Source organism: Chiloscyllium punctatum, chromosome 45 (assembly GCF_047496795.1).
Source record: "Chiloscyllium punctatum isolate Juve2018m chromosome 45, sChiPun1.3, whole genome shotgun sequence".
NCBI classification, from domain to species: domain Eukaryota; kingdom Metazoa; phylum Chordata; class Chondrichthyes; order Orectolobiformes; family Hemiscylliidae; genus Chiloscyllium; species Chiloscyllium punctatum.
The window spans coordinates 54,875,620-54,896,792 of NC_092783.1; the positions used below are offsets into that span (position 1 = coordinate 54,875,620).

At 42.6% G+C, this 21,173-nt stretch overlaps 1 protein-coding gene across 10 annotated transcripts in view; it reads right to left on the minus strand.

The window, feature by feature from the left end:
• Positions 1 to 21,173, minus strand: part of plekha6 (pleckstrin homology domain containing, family A member 6) — a 344,270-nt gene that overhangs the window by 51,754 nt on the left and 271,343 nt on the right. For all 10 annotated transcript variants that reach the window (XM_072563808.1, XM_072563810.1, XM_072563807.1 and 7 more), the window contains 4 exons: positions 16,519 to 16,591; positions 15,887 to 15,987; positions 5,718 to 5,893; positions 2,735 to 3,202 (listed from right to left, as the gene is read on the minus strand). In XM_072563808.1, coding sequence (XP_072419909.1) covers positions 2,735 to 3,202; positions 5,718 to 5,893; positions 15,887 to 15,987; positions 16,519 to 16,591 — 818 coding nt within the window. The remainder of the gene's footprint in view (positions 1 to 2,734; positions 3,203 to 5,717; positions 5,894 to 15,886; positions 15,988 to 16,518; positions 16,592 to 21,173) is intronic.

The following is a 21,173-nucleotide window of genomic DNA, read 5'->3' on the forward strand; positions in this document are numbered from 1 at the left end:
TTCCACAAGAGGATTAATCCAAAAACTAAGGGACGTGAGTATAAGAAAGTCACTAATGATTGGAATCAAGAATTCAGGAGAAATTTCTTTATGTAGGGAATTGATAGAACAGTACCTTACCACCATGCTGGTTGAAGTGACTAATATAGATTCATTTAAAGAAAAACAAAAACAGAAATTGCTAGGAAACTCAGCAGGTCTGGCAGCATCTGTAGAGAGAAAGCAAGGTGCAGTAACTGGAATGAGGTCAGCCAGGTGGACCTCATAGAATATGAGTTCCATGATTGGGGCTGTTAATCTGACCCACTCAGGGTGCCCTGGCTGACATATTAAAACATGGGTGTCAGATATGCTGTTCACTCAAGAGTTGGCTCTGAGAAAGTTGGATCAGTATCAAGGAGCCTCCACGTGTAAATAAAGGGGGCCTTGGATCCTGGCCTCTGTGGAGTTATTTCACAGAATTAATGTTTCAGGTCCTGAGACCATTTAAGGAGATGTTTTGATAAATAAAGGAGTGAAATGTAGCATTGATTGAGTTAGATGGTAGAGTGGGAAGTAAGTCACATGGACAGTAGCATGGGTCACAGGGCCTAATAGCTATCTCTGTAAAACTTTGTGTAATTCTATGTAGCATTGGTCAGCTTCCATGTTAAGACAACACCAGATTCTAGTCCCATCACTGTTGTTCTGGCAAGGCATTCAATGTGCTATCAACACCTAAGTTACAATTCCCTGCCTAAACCCCTCTCACATTTTACTTTCCTGTCTGCCTTCAATTCACTTCATAAAATCTAACTATTTAAAGGACTAGTTTAGCTCAGTTGGCTAGACAGTTGATTTGTGACACATTGTAACACCATAGGTTTTATTCCCACATTGGCTGAGGTCACCATGAAAGTCCTACCTTTCTCAAGCTTGTCACTCGCCCAAGGTGTGGTGACCCTCAGGTTAAACCACCTTCAGTCACCTGTCTCTAATAATGGATAGCTGAAACTATGGAGATGTTACCTTGGTTTTCCTAGCACTGTTTTCCTGGTGATGGTGACTGGCTTAAGTTCATCTCTCCCTGTTACCTCTAGATTTTTAATTTCAATGGAAGACAGACTATACCAACAGGCACAAATTATCCGTTTAAAGTTTCCATTCTTCCTCTGTTTTCCATTATAAATTTCCCAAACCATCTCTGCAGAGGCCTTTGTTACTCCTTTCCTATTAAACTACTGTAGGAACTCTTACTGTCTGTTGGTATATTACTAACTAGCTTTCTTTTATACTCTGCTATCCACATCTTAATTATCTTATTAGTCATTCTTTGCTGATTCTTAGTTAATCCAATCCTCTAACCTACCACAAATCTTTGCAGATGTGTAGTGTTCCTTTCAATTTAATATTATCCTTTCCTTCCTTACTTAGCCATGAATCCTTCTCAAACAGTCTTTCCTTCTCACCGGTAACTCTACTCTCCTTATTTCTAACCTAATTTCCCAGTTCACCTCTGCCTTCAATCCCTCAGATTTACCTTTATTTTGGTTTACAACACTAGTCATGACCCACACTTACCCCTTTCAAACTAAACTTAAAACTCTGAATGTAAATTTGCTTGCTGAGTTGGAAGATTCATTTTCAGATGTTTCATTATCATACTAGGTAACACCATCAGGGAGTTCCTTGGGTTGGTGATGGCATTTCCTGAGGTGATGTCATTTTCTGTGGTGATGTAATTTCTTGTTCTTTACAGGAACAGAAAATGGCATCACCAACACAAGGAAACATCAACACATAAATAGAAAGTGTGTCATAACAGCAGTGCTTCACTGGAGGCTCACTGATTATATTACCTTGTATGGTGACGAAATGTTTGAAAATGAACCTTCCAGCTCAGCAAGCAAACTTACATCCAGAACCTCAATCTGAGCTACAAATCTTCTCAAAACTCATTAACATAAAGCTCGACAGTGATTTGTTATTGTGGGGTGGCACAGTGGCTCACTGGTTAGCACTGTGTCCTCAAAGTGCCAGGGTCCCAGGTTCGATTCCAGCCTCGGGTGACTGTTTGAGTGGGGTTTGCACATTTTCTCCCCGTGTCTGCATGGATTTCCTCCAGGTGCTCTAGTTTCCTCCCACAATCCAAAAGATGTGCAGGTCAGGTGAACTGGCCATGCTAAACTGCCCAAAGTGTTAGGTGAGTTAGTTAAGGGTAAATATAGGATGGGGGAATGGGTCTGGGTGGGTTACTCTTCGGAGGATTGGTGTGGACTTGTTGGGCTGAAGGGCCTGTTTCCACACTGTAGGGAATCTAGTCTAATCTAATCTTACCTCAAGGCTCCTTTAGCATGAGCTAATTGATTTGACTTGTTGCAATGTGTATTGCCAGCTCCAGATTAGCCTGATCCTTGATACACTCTAGAATGTACTTTAAGAAACTGACCTGAAAATACTATTAAAGCATTTTACAGGAGACCTTTGCCAATCTGTTTCTCTCCATCTATAGAATAGATTAAAGTCACCCATGATTACCGTGGTCCCTTTCTTACATGCCCCATTTATTTCTTCCCATAAACTTGGTTTTACAATATGGCAACTGTCAGGGGGCCTATAAAGTCTGGCCACAAGGAACTTCTTTATTATTTGGTACATCTCCCCAAACTGATTAGCCATGAATGGCTTTGCCAGTGATGCCCACATTCTGCAAATGACTGAGATTTAACGTCGGGGTTTAGACATGCCCTCTCACCTCCTCAGTTCGTCCTGTGGGAGTGCGGATCTGCGCATGTTAACCCACTGTTGCAATTGTGTCAACGAGGATTGACGTTGTGCCATTTTCTCAGTGTTAGTACGTGGGACAAAGCCCCTTCGATGCACTGTATTCATCCCGTCCTGTTGTAAGTACTCCTCGCTGGGTCTACCAGGGGAAGCGTGTTGCCAGTTGTGCCCATTGGGTTGCACAGGCCTCTCGTGCCCTGGCTGAGTTCTCAGCTCTGGACCAGGGCTATTGGTGTCAAAGGGCACTTCCTGTACCGTCACACCATTGACCTTGGCTGTTGGCTCGTTGCTCAAGTCCTTCTGCTCACTCTTCCTGTCGCATCTTTCGAACCCATCCATTTCACCTTGAACCTGATCTGAGTCGGGTTTAATCAGTTGTCTATGATTGCTCGTGTGGTTCAGTTCCAAAGTAGATTTTATTTCGTACTTCATCCCAGTGCTGCCAAAACAACAGAAAAACTCAAATTAGTGGCTCGTTCAATTGTGGTGAATGTGTTTTGTAGCTACAGCCTTCCACCTCCATGTATTAAGATCACAGGGAAATGAGACATACTCAAATCCTGATGTACTCATGTAAGGTATCATCTGTCTGGTTAGCACACAATACAATACTTTTCACTGTATCTGGGTATACGTGACAATAATAATAAATCAATATGAGCAGGAGACCCTTTTTGCCATGAAGATTGTGTAGAAATTCTCTACTGAACATCATGTCCCCCTTTAATTTGGGGAAACATTCTGCAAATTTCCAACCTGATTTTCCCAAAGATAGTCAAACTGTCTATAGTCACAGCTGTACAATTTTTTTGAGAATGGGTATAATGTTGTAGTGATTATGTTGCTGCAACATTGAAACCTGGGCAGTAGAACACCCAACAGCATACCAGTTCAAATCCCATGACAGAAGTTTTGAGAATTCAGTTTAATTTGCAATTAAAAAAAAACAAGAACTGGCATCAAGAGTAACCAGAAAGCTGTCAGACTGACCCAAAATGGAAATGGTTCACTCAAGTTCTTCAGGGCAAGAAGCCTGGCATCCTTACCTGATCCACAACTATCTGTGACTTCAGTTCCACACCAATTTGACTGACCAAGTTCAGTGGGTGATAGGGCAGGCAAACTGAACTTTATTTCAAAAGGAATGGAATGTAAAAGTAGGGAGGTTTTGCTGTAAACATACAAAGCAACACTCAAATCACAGTTGGAATACTATGAATGGCTTTGGGTCCTTTATCTAAGGCAAAATATACTGAAGTTGGAGGCAGTCCAGAAAAGATTCATTCAACTGATATCAGGAATGGAGGGACGAATTTATCAGGCGATGTTGAGTAGATTCAGACTGTACACGTTGGAATTTAGAAGAATGAGGGGCAACCTTCTTGATATATACAAGATTCTGGAGGAACTTGACAAAGTAGATGCAGAAAGGTCGATTCTCCTTGTGGGACAGTCTAGGACCAGAGGGCACAATCTCAGAGCAAGGAGTCACACATTTGAGACAGAGATGAGGAGGAATTTTGTCTCTCAGAGGCTAGTGAAGCTGTGGAATTCTTTACAGCAGAATTTTCGAGGCTGGGTGATTACATATATTCAAGGCTGAGAAGACAGACTTTTAATCAGGAAGGGGACCAAAGAATATGGGGAAAAGGCAGGAGGTAGAGTTGAGGATTATCAGATCAGCACGATCTCATTGAACAGTGGAGCATTGAATGGTGGAGCAGTTGTACAGGAGATGGAGGTTAATAAATGCCAGCTATGCCCACACACCAAGGATGAAGTTTAAAAAGTACTTCAGGCAAAGTCAGGGCCATTAGAAGAGCAGACAGAATGAAGGAATGGAGAAAGTGAGGACTGCAGACGCTGGAGATCAGGGTCAAGAGTGTGGAGCTGGAAAAGCACAATCAGTCAGGCAGCATCCGAGGAGCAGGAGCGTCAACGTTTCGGGCAAAAGCCCTTCATCAGGAATGAAGCTCTGGCTCTTGTCCAAAACGTTGGTTCTCCTGCTCCTCGGATGCTGCCTGGCCTGCTGCACTTTTCCAGCACCATGCTCTCAAGAATGAAGGAATGGGGTATGTCTCAATGTATTCTGGACATGATTTGTGTACGTAAAATCGGGGAGGTGGTAGCACAGTGGTAACATCACTGGACTAATAATCCAGAGCCCCAGGCTAAAGCCCGAGAAAACCTGGAATTTGGACTGAATTAATAAATCTGCAATTAAAAGCTAGGCTCAGCCAGGTGACTGTTCCTATGTCAACTGATGTACGTTTAACTTTGGTGTGGCTTGTAATGTTATCAGAAGATTGCAGTCCTGCTGCTGCTGTTTTAGGGCTCTTGTGGTGCAGTTCATAACTCTGAGTTAGGAGGCCTGGGTTCAAGTCCCACCTGCTCTGGAAGAATGTTATGACACATCTGATCACATTGATTTAAATAAAAACACACCAAGACATTCAGTTGAATGGATACATTGTGCAGTTCACAACAGGAAACAGACTTGGCCGCACTCAACCAACTCGGCACTTCCAAAACTTAGAACGTAATGCCTAATTTTAGGGAGTTCTTGTGGCATTGTGGTAATGTCCCTAGCTATGGTTCAAAAGGCCCATGTTCAAGACCCAACTGCTTCAGAGGTGTGTCAAAAAAATCTTTGGATTATAAAATGTCTAAAAACCTTCCATCAGGGAAGGAAATTTGCTAGTCTGACCTATGTATGACTCCTGACTGACAGCAATGAGGTTAATTCTTGATCATCCTCTGAAATGGTTGAACAAGCCATTCAGCTTAAGGGCAATTAGAATGGTCAGCAAATACTGGCCTTCCCATTGATGTCCACATCCATAAAAGAATAAATCCTATGAAACTAACGCAATTGCCAATGTTGTTCATTTTTGGCATGAACAAAAGAGGTACTCAGAATAGCACAATGCTTGTGAGTCTTCCAGACACTGCACCTGTTCAATGGCACGGCCTGTATGCTCGCTGCTTCATTCATCGCATTGATCCAGTCCTCCATCTCCGTCTTATTCTCTGCACTCAAGTAGTAAGTCCGGATACCTGCATGTTCAGCCTGATAAGTAATGGAGCGGTCATTATTGTGAAAAACCTCTGGCTGTCTGCTTACAATCAGCTGTGGGAGAGATAGGGGATGTAATTGTCACAACTGAGACAGACTTGGTCACTGTTTTGAAAAAGAAGATTAAACTGGTAGACAACCACAACTGGAAGGCAACAACTTGACTTGTCCCACATGCTTGGGTCAGATTTCCTCCCAGCTGGAGATTGGCGCCAATGTGGAGCAGTTCCCTTCACCGGTCGACAATGAGTTTGCAGCTGGCATTGCCAATGAGGCTTCTAGAAGTAACCACATGTGACAGGAGATTACCAGCCACCAGCCACCACTTGCACCAACCCCAGCATCTCTGCTGCTGACCTGTGTGAAGACAAGCCCACTTCAGAATGCATGGGACCCACCAGAGCAGGCTCAGTGTCAGCATTAGGCTGCCCCTTTGCCCCCTCAACAGCTCAAACAGGTTCCATCTTTAGCCGCTGTTTTCAGATCAGACAGACGGCAAGTATTAGAGAGGAGGCACGCCCCATCACAAACGATGTTCCAGACAGGGTAATCATGACAGCCCTCATAAATGATTCTCCAGTTGTGTTTCTCTTTCAGTAACTGCCGCATTTATGTTACATTTAAGCCCAAATTGCACACCCTTTTCCTATCCATTCACCAGTCCGTTGTGTCAGCGCTCAGTGGGGAATGTGCATCTGTATTTTAATCAGCCAGTCTCCCATCTCTCTCCTATTGGGAAGAGATTGCAACACCCTCCCACAATGTTATTTATAATGCTCATTGTTAAATAGGAAGTTGCTCCTTTTCAACCTTTCACCACCTGATGGTAGCACCCCAGGATGGTATCCAATATCTCCAGCAAAGGAAGTTCGCCAGTGCCTGGAATGTCCATGTGGGAGCCCAGACAGTGACCAGATTTTCAACCATGGCGGCGGGAGGTGGGGGGGGGTGTCACACATGGTCAAACCCAACACTGCCCGTATCCGAAGTTAAAGCCATGACGGCTTGTACAAGAGCCACTGGATAATGATCAGGGGCAGGGTCCAAAGCGCAAGCCCTGTTTTCTGTGGAGATGGAGTATCTCAGCACTGGGTCCCACCTTGAGCACTTACCCCACTGAGGCATCTGAACAAGGAGAAAGTCATTTTATAAAAACAAAATCAACTGAGAATTATGGAATTATTAAGCTTGCAAAAAATGTGTTTTTATTAAAATGCAGCAACTTAGGGAAGAAATGGAAGCAACAGGTTAAATAGTGTTGAAGCTCACGTTTCTCCCCACATGTCCAGCTTTGACTGGAGTCACATGGTAATGAAGTGTCTCTGAAGTTGCATCTCTATCCACTGGACAGCTTTAGACATTGGGAGCCTTTGTAAGTCTGGGTGTGGTTGGTAAGCAACACCAAACGTTGACTTATTGGTCAATGGGTAAGTTATCAGCAAAGTTTGGATAAGGTGTCAGAACCTATACAGTCTGGAAACTCTCTGAGCTGCCAAGGCACCATCTAGAACATTCATGACTTAAAGGGTCGAAGGTGCCTTTTGCTACAAATGCTGGGCAGTGTGGCCAGAATACCAGTGTCCTGGAGTGTACAACATTCTGCATCCTCTGGAGCACAGCAGGAGGTGAGAACAAGTATGGGGTATCTCTAGTGCAAGTTCTCAAAGTGTGGCTGATGTGGGCAATGGGAACCTGGTCTTTTTGAACATGGGGAACAACAAGCCCAGCCCTGCCCTCATCCAAAGACCAAGCAAGAGAAGGATAGCCTACATCCGAACAGGTATGCAGCACATTGAGATGCCACATGGACTCCACATTCTCAAGGAGGGTCACTGGACCCGAAACATTAACACTGATTTCTCTCCAAAGATGCTGCCAGACCTGTTGAGTTTCTCCAGCAATTTCTCTTTTCGTTCTTCCTTCCAATGTTGGAAAGGGACAGGAGAAACAGAGTTTTAAAGATCATGGCAGCCTGCATTTGATAGAATCTCACTCTCTTGAGGTTGAGATTTTGCGAAGTGATGATTTTTGAATTTTGTGTCCTGTGCTGCAGATGGGATACAAACTGTTTTACACTCCATGGTTCCTGCAGATAGGAGCTGTAGGTCATTTGATTTAACACGGATACTGGTTCAACACCACCTCGGTTAATTAGAAGAACTGGAAATTATACCTAGCTGAGATCCTGTAGAAATTCAAGACACGCACAATGCAGCCACTTCTTGTACAGGGGAGTCCTCGGCCATGAGTGGAAAAGATAAAACATCAGAACAACTAGCAGAGGTTAACAGAGAGAAGCAGCACACTCACCATAATGAGAACAACCTTTTGGAATATTCCTGGGTATTAAGACTGAAAGTGCAGAAGTTACAACCGCTATTTTGGGACAGAACTTTTTTATTGCTTCTTACAACAAAAAACAAAGGCTTTGAAGACATTGTGGTCATGTCTGGATGCCTAATCGTGAATTCCAAACTGATGCTTCAGAGATAAAAGTTCAAATCCCACCAGGGTAGCTGGTGGAAATTAAATTGAAAAAATGATAATGAAACAAGTAGATTGTGATTAACAGCCCATCTGGTGTACTAATGTCCTTCAGAGAAGGAAATCTGTCACTTTCTAAAAATCCCTTCAGGTTCAGCCTCGTTTCTAATGCTCAGGTGGGGGAAATGCACTGCTATAGTATTAAAGTATATGGGAGGCAAAGGCTTTCTGGTATTGTTGCTGGACTGTTAACCCAGAGAGCCAGGTAATGTCTGGAAACCTGGGTTCAAGTCCCACCACGGCAGATCTGAACCCAATAAAAATCTGGAGTGAAGACTGCAAATGCATTGTCAATTGTCAAAAAACCCCATCTAGGGAAGGAGACTGCCATCCTTACCCAGTGTTGTCGACATGACCCACTGCAATGTGGTTGATGGGTCATAAATGCTGACCAAGCCAAGGTTGGCCCCCATTATGTATGAATGATTTAATATAAGACCTTACCTGCTTTGTGCCAACATGTGACTCCAGACCAACAGCAGAGCAGTTGACTTTTAACTGCCTTCTGAAATGTCACTCAGCAGTGCTCACCACCTTCTCCAGGCACTAAGTGCTTGCCATCTCTGTGACCTCATGACCTAAGGGTGAATCATCAAAACCTCATGCCATTCCCAGTGGGACAAGAACCTGAAAAGGCAAATCCCAGGCCTTTATTACAGTTCTGGGGACTGACGATTGGGTTTGTCAATGTTGATTGGGTTATGCCTGAAACTTCCATCTCATGTCATCCCACTTCCACCAGTTGGCCCCTTCAATAGGTATGAAACTAAAAAAAAATGAGAAAACTGCACAATTATTTTAATTCTCCAATGGTTTTTCTCCTGAGTGTTGCATAGTGCAGAATGGGATTGAGTTTAATCTCTGGCCTTTGGAAACTCCAGGATGAGCTGGGAGGGTTGGGGACGAGCTGAGATCTGTAGGTTATAGGTGCTGCACCAGACGTCACCAATAGCCTATGTTTTAAGGCTGAGGCAGCTGACGTTAAAGAAACTGAAAGTAAACTGTTGGGAAAAAAAGCGGCATTAACCTGCTTTGATCGTGTTGATATTTTCTGTTCACGTGGTGCAATCTGAATTGATTAGCCAGCCACTGTTCTCAGTCACTGGCAGCCCGCAAGCATAGCACTGTCTGTGCCAGGAATTATTCATTTTAATTGGAAACCAAGGCACCATCATACTGCTGACCCCTTGAAGGATGAACTACGCTCCGAAAAACTATTGGAATCTTTCAGTGGCAGTGCGCTTCCCTCACCTGAGCATTTGATAGCACATAACAAACCAGGCTGAACCTGAAGGGTTTTGTAGAAAGCTCTTTCCCCTTCTACTCACACCCAATAGTTATACAGACATAGAGATGTACAGCACAGAAACAGACCCTTCTGTCCAACTTGTCCATGCTGACCAGATATCCGAACTTTAGTCCCATTTGCCAGCATTTGGCCTAAATCCCTCTGAATCCTTCCTATTCATATACTCATCCAGATGCCTTTTAAATGTTGTAATTGTACCAGCCTCCACCACCTCCTATGGCAGCTTATTCCTTACACACACCACCCTCTGTGTGAAAAAGTTGCCTCTCAGGTCCCTTTTAAATCTTTCTGTTCACACCTTAAACCTATCCTCTCTAGTTTTGGGCTCCCCTACTCTGGGAAAAAGACCTTGACTATTCACTCTATCCATGCCTTTCATGATTTTATAACATCTATTAGGCACCCGTCTCAGCCTCTGACACTCCAGGGAAAGCTGCCTCTCCCTGTAGCTCAAACCCACCAACCCTGGCAACATTCTTGTAAATCATTTCTGCACCCTCACGAGTTTAACATCATCTTTCCTCAAACAGGGAGACCGGAGTTAAACACAGTATTCCAAAAGTGGCCTAACCAATGTCCTGTACAGCTGCAACCTGACATCTGAACTCCTCTTGTCAATGCACTGACCAATAAAGGAAAGCATACCAAACCATTAAAGTGTATAAGTCCTGCCCTGATTTGCCTTTCCAAAATATAGCACCTCACATTTATCGAAATTAAACTCCACCTGCCACTCTTCAGCTCATTGGTCCAGCTGATCAAGGTGCAAAACTAAAATTAAGTGGAGGAGTTTTGAACTGCTGCAATGTGCTTGGAGGTAGAACCATCTCTGACTCTTGTTGGTCACCACCCATTGACAGAACAGACTCACCCTTTACAATGAAAACTGGATCTCGAGACATTTCCGAGTGTTTGAACAGTCATGCTAACGTCAGACATTTTGGTTACATGCAGATCATAATAAGATCTCAAGATGCCTCTTCTCACCCGGCAATGTCAGCTCTGCAAATATTTGCTACAGGAGGTCAACTTATACAGTCAGTTCTGATATAATGTGATAGCTCCGTTCTTGTGCGATCTCACGTTTTAAGAAAATCGCGTAATAGCCGCATCATTTAAATTAATGGGGCCATAAACAGATAATAGCTAATACAGATAAGGAAAGTTTGTGTTCTGCAAATAGTAGTTTAAATTCTTCAATCACGTTACAGCCAATTTATGTTGAAGAAACTCACTTTAAAGCAGAACCGACTGTACTCTTGTTTGTTTTGAAACTTCACCTTAGCTCCGATCTCAGCCTGAGTTCATGATTTTGCTGGTCAATTTTAGGTAAATGCTACCCAGAGACACTAAACTGCTTCGTCTCAGTCTCTGAAGCAATGGGAACATTTAAATTATCTGCAAATACACAGTGGTCAAACCAACACATGACCACCTTGCTACTCCTGCTTGGTTTAAGGACAGAACTACAAACAGTACCCCCAGCAGAGTGACTATATCTAATGTACTACGCTACAATTTGGCAGCTGGAATAAAGAATATTATTGGTTTTAAGATGGGGGAGAGGGGAACGTGAAGCTATGTGAGCATTCACAGACTGGATTTGTTAGAAATAAACTTCAAAAGTGAAATATTGACCTCCTCAAGGCAACAGTGCACAGTCAGACTTACAACGAACACCCATCCACTCTCCCACCCTTTTCAAGGACAATGGAGCTTCTTTTTTCCTGTTCTCTGTTCATCTGTTCATGTAATTGTTTGTCCAACCAGTGAGGCAAGAGGTTAGATTAGGAACGTGCTGTTGCCATGTGCACTGGGGATCAGCCACACTTTATAGATGCCAAGCTTCAGCAATCTCTATAACAAGCAGCCTGATCTGGAGCATCTGCTCTTAGCCTGAACCCCAAGATGGTAGTCATGTGTCTTCAGAAAGCACTCTTCATCCATGATAATTCTTCTATAACTGACACTTCAGACTTGCTACATAACAAGCATTTTGTGTTTCCTGTCGTTGAATCTTACTTGACTGGAATTATTTCTTGGGTTAGGTTGTAGCAATGCCTTTTATGAGTTTAATTATCACTCTCAGGTCAATATGTTAGCTTCAGCACGTAAAACATTCATTTGAGCGCATTCTGTTCTAGATTCTGATGGATTTGCTGCATTTTCTCATTTGCAGTTCAGACTTGGGGAATTTAAAAGCTTTTTATTAAAACTTTGTTTCTTTTTTGCTGTCATCATCCAAACTTGTCAGTGTGCCTGATCTGTCTGAAAATAAACTCTATTGTAGAATGATGCAGAACAGAAGGAACCCACTTGGCGTGTCCTCCCTACACTATGTGCAATGAAGCTGCAAGCATATTCTTTCTAAACAATTTGGCCACACAGCGTGCAGACAGAACCTTTCCACCAAACATGCAGGACACTTAGGGAGCAGAATCCAGAGACACAGTTATAGACAGACACATACCCACAAGAGAAACAGCATTCAAACATAAGCATATGTGCACTTCCTTTTATATTTTATTCACTCATGGGATGTGGGCATCACTGGCTGGCCAGCATTTATTGCCCATCCCTTGTTGCCCCTTGAGAAGGTTCTGGTGAACTGCTTTCCTGAACCATTGCTGTTCAGTTGCTGTAGGTTCACCCACAATGCCCTTAGGGAGGGAATTTCAGGAGCTTGATCCTGCAACAGTGAAGAAATAGTGGGTTTTTTTCCAAGTCAGGATGGTGAGTTGCTTGGAGGGGAACTTGCAGGTGATGTCCTCCCAGATGGAAATGGAGGTGGCTTTGGAAGGTGCTGTCTGAGGATCTTAGGTGAATTGCTGCAGTGCATCTTGTAGATGGCACACTCTGCCGTGACTGAGTGTTGGCGGAGGAGGGAGTGGATGTCTGTGGTTGTGGTGCCAATCAAGTAGGCTGCTTATTTCTGGATGGTGTCAAGCTTCTTGGAACACATTACATCTGCTGCATGTGCGTGTATGTGTTGATATGCCTCTCTTGTTGTACATCTCTGTGTGTTTACTGCAGGTAAAAGAGTGCATGTCGAATTAATTAAGGTATGTTGGGTTTACACAAACCAGAGAATCTCACTGGTGTTATCTATTGACTTAATTTGAAGTAAAATCAGGGAAGTCACATCAATCATGTTATCATGTCCCAAACCTAAGAAGCAGTGCATCTCTTTACTATGGGAGCATGTGCACAGACAAACATAGGAAATAGAGTAGGCCATTTAGTCTTTCAAATGTGTTCCGCTATTCAGTTAAATAATGGCTGATTTGTATCTTAACTGCCTCTGCAAGACATCTTAAGGAGGTGTGTGTAAGTATTTTTGAAGGAAAGCTTTAGACCCTTGCATTACACGAAAATTTACAGGTCCCTGGACGTGAAGAGGCAAAAAAACAACCCTTTTGTTTGCAAACCTTATGCCGGAGGGAAGCGGAAGTTTCACAGTAGATTTTTAAAAATTTGTCTTTTCATGCAAATGGCTGACCACATTTTAGCCACCTCAAGTTATCAGACAAAGTCTTGGGAGCAGTTGTGGCTGTGATTGTGTGTGACACCAGCACAAGCTAACAGAGACACCACTCAATCACCTCTGTAAGGCTATAGCAAATTGAGCCAAGCCCTCTGCATCAAGACTGGCACAATGTTCGTGTTTCCAAAATCAAATCACTTCCAAATAAAGATTAATTTCCACAAGTAAAATTTGGAATCTAATAAAAAAAGTTTGGAGAGTTTACACATTGAGTAACAGATGGACGAAAATGATTTATGGGCTGAAATCTAACTGAGATATTGAGAAAAGGGCATGGAAGCTCCCTTTAACTATAGTGGTTACACAATGGTTAGTACTGCTGCCTCACAGCACCAAGAACCCAGGCTCCATTCCAGTCTTGGAGAATTGTCTGTGTGGAGTTTGCACATTCTCCTCATGTCTGTTTGAGTTTCCTTCAAGTGCTCCAGTTTCCTCCCACGGTCCAAAGATGCACAGGTTGGGTGGATTGGCCAGGCTTAAAAATTGTTCATAATGCAGGTTTGGTGGGTTAGCCATGGTAAGTGTGGGGTTATGGGGATAGGGTGTGGGCGTGGATCTGAGTAGGATGCTCTTTGAAGGTCAGTGCAGATTCTATGGGTTGAATGGCCTCTTGCTGCATTGTAGGGATTCAATGATTCCTTTCAAGGAGAGATTGATAAGATTTCTGATTATCAATGATGTAAAGAGCTATTAGGACAATTTGGGTGCACAACATTGAATTGTTCAATCAGTCACTGAGTAGCAAAGCAGACTTGGACTGAATAGCATATTCCTGCTCCTATGTTCCAATGTCAGGTTTAATAATACAGTATACTAGATATCCTATAGTGACTGACAGGTTCCCATCTCATCAAAGATTCTAATTTGTAATTAATTAATACCTTGGAGTGAGGTACACACTATAATCTAATCAAAGTTCATATCATATAATGTACTGTGGGAGTTGCTTGTTAGCTATTCCAGATTTTATTAATACTGCATTTTGAAATTTGTTTATGTTCGCTTTATTTCAATTTTACATTCCCTAAGACTTGGCAAGTTTCCTTGATCTCTTTTTGTCTGCTGTTGAAAGGTTAAGGTTGTGATCTCATTCCTGTACTGTTCTCAGTATTTATTGAACCATCGATCTCCATTTACAAGGAGATTCCAAGGGCAGTGCTAAATGTGACTGAAGCCCTAACGAAATCTCCTGCTGAACAGTTTAATGAGGCTACAGTTCTGACACCTGAGGCTCTGCTGATAAATGTCTTACATTTTTTTTAAAATGCAATGAATACGACTCAAAATGTCTAAAACAGCCAGTTGCAAGGGATCTCATTGTGTAGGAGGATGTCCAATGCAATTGCATCTAACTCCACAAAGGTCTTGGGCTAACTCTAAATCATTACATGCAAAGCAATAGAACAATTGCTATGTTAACCAGGAGTTAGTACTTGAGGGGTGAGCCTTCCATGAAACAAAATGATGGAGTTAGTCATCACAAAGTGGTCACTCGTTTACTCTGAATTCTCAAATGAAACAGTCATTAAAATTGTTGCATCCAATCTTGAGAAATTACAAAATATCTGCAGAAAATTATGAGCCCAGGATGGACTATGAAGCAATGACCAGGTTGGTGAGAAGATGATCAGAAAATGTTCCCACTTTCCTACATGTTGAGGTTTGTGAATTTCCAGAAATTGGATAATATCTTCGGACAAGGGACCACTTTGTGTCACGAAAGAGAGGAGACACCAGAAGTAGTAAAGCCACGAGAGCAAACAACAAATACAACGAGGACAGAATAATCAATAATACAAGGAAACAACAGATAAATGCAAAATATTAAACAGTAACACTTAAACAAGGCATTTTGTGCAGCATGTGCTGAAGCTGGGCTTTGTAACATCCCGAACCCCAGAATCATTTGGGTAGTTTCATGTGATCCGACTGGAGCTGCTTCTGGAGATTTTATCACATTGACATCCTAGTCACACACATCCCAATCCACTACACTCCCACCATTGGTCTATCCTGCAGGTGTTACCTTTCTACAGCCAATAGGAAAGGGAACAAACACTTTGCTGGCCAATCAGATGAAGCTCCACCATTTGCGAAACAGCCTTTCATTCCCCATCCCCAATAATTAACAAAATCATCGATACAAACGAGAGAACAACTCAGATGTTCCTATTGTTTTTTCACTTGAGTTGCAACCAGAAGTGATCCTGAAATTAATCAATAAGTTTCTGGAGCCTCCAGGATAATCTTGGAGCAGTCTCAACACCAGAACCCCATCCCCTTTTTGAATGCAAAGGCAATGGAACAGGGATCAATTTTAATACAATTTTTGGATTGGCAATTTTCAGTTCATGAGGCATTTTTTGCATACCTGAAGAGTTTGAAAATATTAGGGTACTTTCTCCCTCCGCTGACCCCTCAACAGCCCCACCTGTCTGACTAAAGCCACCGACGCTCTGTCTGGTGTTAAAAGCACCAACAACACTTTGGTGCCTCTCCCCAAATGACCGGCCTTCAAACGTAAGCCGAGGTACGGAATGCCGTCGGACTGGCACCCATGACGGGCATCACTTTCTGTCTCAATCTTGCCCTGGCACAAAACCTACAAACGCTTTCTCAGGGAGCAGTTTCAGAGAGAGCACTACGTCACCTTGAAGGCATGCTTGCGGCTGATGTTGTCCGAAGGTTGAACGGGGTTTATTCGGAAGCTGAACAATGGGATGCTCGCCAGAACTGCCTCCTCTTTCTCATCTGGATTCAAAGGCAAAACTCACTGTTACTGAATTATCTTTCTTGGAAGACCGCTCTTTCGCACGTACCACTCTGCATTATAAGGAAGGAGAGGTTACAAGAATAGACTGTGATTGGCCCTGATCTGAATGCTAGCGAATGAATGGCTTCATGCGGTGGAGAAATGCAGCCGTTGACACACTAAGTCCAACACTAGCTTTGGGTTTCCCTGGTCTCAATGACCAGTGTTTGCAAAGTTCACCCCCACTCTCCTCCCAGCCCCTCTCCCCAATACTCACCTTGTGTCTGTAACCTCTCCCTCAGCTAGCTGGGGCGTCGTCCCTGACTGCCCAGTCTGTTACTTAAAATAGGCTGTTACTTAAACTAAGGCTTGACCATTAAAATGACGCATTCCTGATTTTAATCCCTCTACCACTGACGGCAGTGCTCTCAACTGCTGAGGCTCAGGAATTCCCTCCCTAAACCTCTCGGCACCACTACCTCTCCCTCTCCTCTTGAAATGCTATCTCTTTGACCAGGTTTAATGGTTACCTCGGTAATAGAAGAGGCAGCGATCTGCCAGCACAAACCAGCGCTTGTTCCAGGACTTCACTCCTGAACTTGCCTGTCAAAGATAAGGACAGTTATGATCTTCGCATTGATAAGAGTGAAGACAATTAGCAAGGCAACAGTCAACATTTCCCAGTCATCCAACACCATTCCCTTGGTCAAATTAATGGATGCATCCACCTTGGATTTAAAGGAATTAATGGCTAATCCCATCAAAACATATTATCCTCATCAGATGCTCTCAATCTCAACCTACAACAGCAAAGTTTGGAAAATGTTGAAAATCTGAAAAGGTTGCTAAGAAATGATGGCGTCATGATAATGGAATTAGATTAGTAATTTAGAAGCACAGGCTAATATACTTGCGACAAGGGTTTGAATCCCATCATGCAGATCGTGAAATTTGAATCCAGTGGAGTCTGGAATTAAAGGCTCATCCAAAGGTCGCAAAAGCCCATCCACTTCACTAATGTCCTTTAGGAAAGGGAAAATGGCCTACATGTGACTCCAGATCCACAGCAATGTGGCTCATGCTTAAATTATCCAAGAAGAATGAGAACAAATGGCTGGGCAATGCTTATGTTGCACTAATGAATAAAAAATGGCTGGAAATATTCAGAAGGTCTGACTGTGTCTGTGGAGAGGGGAACAGAGTTGATGATTAATGCTTTTTCTCTCTTTGTAAAATTGATGGGCATTTCTCCAAGTTTCTTGCTTCTATAGCAAATATATCCTGCTCTGCAGGTGCCAAAATATCACCAAATGGAAAATACTGCAGCTGGTAGAAATCTAACACCCCGGAAAATTCTGGAATTCTGTTGAACAAAAACTGAGTAGAAATGACTGCCCTGATACTGGTAGTTGGGAAATCCAGGAATGTGGAAGTTTTGATCAACTTAATTACTGGACCTTATTAGGAGTTTTTTTTGTTAAATCAGGTTTTCTGCCTGGCAACTGGATACACTGAAGAGTTGATCCATTACTGAGCAGCAAAACCAGTGGTCTACACTGCACAGTGTCACAGCGTATATGCTGGGATTGTGGAAAAGCACAAATGGATTAGGGTGGAAGTTGGGAAGGATAACACTTCAATTTGTGTGGAATTGGATTAGTACTTTCCCACTTGACATTAGTTCCTTCCCCCAATGGTTTAACACTTCATCTAGCCATGAAGTGTTCATTGCTTGGCCATTACAGTCTGTTGCATTGCCTTTATATCCTATGCCCAGTGAATGGCTTTACAATGAGTCCTTGCACCTACTTGGCTTTGGGCTGCGTTGTTATGACTCTCTAACTGTTGCTGTGCAGTGATGGCCCTTCACTTCTGTAAACATTTTGATCTTGATTGGCTTTGTGCTCGGTTTTGAAAACTTGGCACGGGTTTCAAATGGCTGAGAGTTTGACTCATGTCTTTGAAACAATGAAAGTTTCTGTTGTCCAAAGCTTTCTTATAAAGCAACACAAACTGCAGCAGATAAAGTTTTTTTAAAAAGTTCCTACAATCCCACTTTGTGAAGAGAAGGGATGGATTCTTCAGAGGATTCTGGGAGACTTTTCAATGTTTGGTAATGTAACTGATCATAAGATCTCATTTTAGACACTAACTGGACTTTCTGCACATTTTAATACAATCCCAGTTCAGCATACCCCCGTGACACTTTATCAAATATCACTACAAGACAGATATTAAATCCTTTACTTTAAATCAAAAAATAAAACTCATGCTTCATATTAGTTCTTTTGCATTAATTAAAGGCATCATTCAAACACTGTTGTACAGATCTACAGTGGCATATTTATTTCCCTGTACTGATTTAAAATATGTGCAGGGTCTTATATTTAAGCACAAAGTTCTTGCATCTATTCCTGCTGAATAAGCACCAATGTAATGCAGAGAGCCTATCTGACCCTGCTGAATGGGGAACAAGTTACACAGCGAGTAACCCTTGCACTGCTGCATAACCAGTAAATCTGTGCTGTCAGCTATTCTCTATTCAGCAAGGGATAGATCACACCAAGAGAAATCATGACCATGTTAACGACCAACATTAGTTATAAAAAGAGTAGCAAATGCAGTGAAATCATAAATGCAGATGTGAAGAAGCTTATAGCTTTACTGGAAATAATGTGCAGAGCAAGTAATTTGCACCTGTTATGTGGTGACTAACTCCTGTACAATAATTTCACAGTCACCCAGCATAAACCTGGGCATAACTAATTGGAATGCCAAAGTACCAACATTGATTTCAATGGGAACTTTATAGAAGCAGCATTTAGTGCAGATTCGTTTATTTTGCAATTAGCCGTTAACAATGCGTAGTATTTTTGGCACCATGTGGAAGTGATCTCCAACACGTCTTAAAGATACTGCTTGATATGACGAAATGCAAACACAATTTCAGCACAGGTTTCTAGTTGACAAGCTATAGGTCTGTAAATTTGTGAAAGCATAATATTCAGGCTTGGGCTGATAAGTGGCAAGTAACATTTCGTGCCACACAAACACGGCCAATGTCCAATAAGAGATAATCTAACTATCTCCCCTTGACGTTCAATGGCATCACCATTGTTGAAGTGCCCAATATCAATAGCGTTGAAGTTGTCATTGACCAGAAACTGAACTGTATTAGTCTAAAAGTAGCTACAAAAGTAAGTCAAACTCTGGGACATTTTGATGAGTAACTCACTTCCAAATTTCCCAAAGCTTGCCCACCATCTGGAAGGCACAAGTCAGGAATGTGATGGAATGTTGTACAATTGCCTGGTTGAGTGCAGTTCCAACACCACTGAGGACAAGGTGGACAGCTTGATTGGCACCCCATCTAACACCTTCAACATTCACTCCCTCCATCACCTATATACCTATGTACCATCTACAAGATGTGCTGCAACAGCTCACCAAGGCTCCTTAGATAGCATCATCAAAACATGTGTCATCTACAACCTAAAAGAATAAGGGCAGCAGATACATAGGAACACCACCACCTTCAAAGTCCTTTCTAAACCAGTCACCATCCTGACTTGGAACTAGATCACTATTCCTTCCTTGTCACTGGGTCAGAATTCTAACCATGTGCCCACCTATAGCACAAGCCTTCAGTGGTTCGAGAAAGCAAATCACCACTACTTTCTCAAGGACAGTTAGGGATGGTCGATAACATCTGGTCTAGCCAGTAAAGATCATATCCCATGAATGAATAATAAAAAAAGTCACTCGGCAGACAAAGGCAGACTGCCTTCAATAGGTTAAACACAAAGAACTGCGGATGCTGGAAATCTGAAACAAAAACAGGAAGTGCTGGAGAAACCCAACATTTCTGGCAGCATCTGTGGAAAGAGGAACAGGATAAGTCCAGTGACCCTACAGATGCTGTCAGACCCTGCTGTGTTCTTCCAGTGTTCTCTGTTAGTGCTTCTAGCAGTTGTGATGTAAAGAACAGGGTTGCCCATAAATACAACAATAAGTACAAGAGATAGTAAAGGGGAAACCTCTCAACCCAGATTTATGCGCTAATGAAATTCACCTTCAAAATGAGCAGTTGAAGCAGAAACATGTCGACATTCCCAGTTCAGTTTATACAAATGGACAGACAGAATGAGGCAGAAGGATATGGACACAAGGTGACTGATTTTAAAGAAAGATTTTCCAGGGTATGCAGGAATACAGAGCTGAGGTTGAAATCAGATCAGCCATGACCATGGAGGAACAGGCTCGAAGGGCCGAGTGGTCTATTCTTAACTCTTGTTTGTACACTTGAAATGAAAGGAACTGGGTTTTCTGAAAGCATTAGCGGAGTTGGGATGCTATTTTGCAGCTATACAGGATGTTGGTGAGGCCACTTCTAGAATACTGCACACAAATGCTGGTCGCCCTGCTATAGGAAGGGTGGTGTTAAACTAGAGAGCGTACGGAAAATATTCACAAGGATGTTGCCTGGACTGGTGGGTTTGAGTTGTAAGATGAGGCTGGATAGGCTGGGACTTCTTTCCCTGGAGCATAGGAATCATTGTAATCCCTGTTATACCAAACTCTGGCTCTGAAGGTATTAATGTTCATATTATAATAGCTCCACCCACTCTACTGACATCACACCCAGTTTGTGGGTCAACACAAAGAGTTCTCTTTCAGTTTTCAGAGGGAGCAGATGAACTTGTATCAGCTCCCTAAGTTCCTAGTTCTGCCCACTATCCGCCTGACCAAATGCAGATGTACATGTTACTATCATGTAATAAGACTTCTTGTTATCCAAGAACAGTGCCTCTTCTGTAGACAGTCTCCAATGGTGTACCCTGTACCACTAATGGATAGTGAGACTCAAGACGAAGCAAAATTGAAGCAGGATTGGTGGCAATGGTGACCTCAAACAGCCCTTATCCAGCACCACAGACTGGCAGAAGTGAAAGCTGCCACAAGGTGCCTACTGTGATCATGCAGGTTAAAAAAAACACCACAACTTTGAACTGCACACATGGATGAAACAGGACCTTCAGAAGAGGAGGGATGGGAGAAACAAAAAAGGCTTAAATGTTTTTTTTTTAAATTAATAGCTGTGTGGACCAATACTGCGCTGAGTTTGTTCTGTACAATGTTATTGTGGGGTTTAGCAATAAGACACATTATAGTATTGATGAAAAAA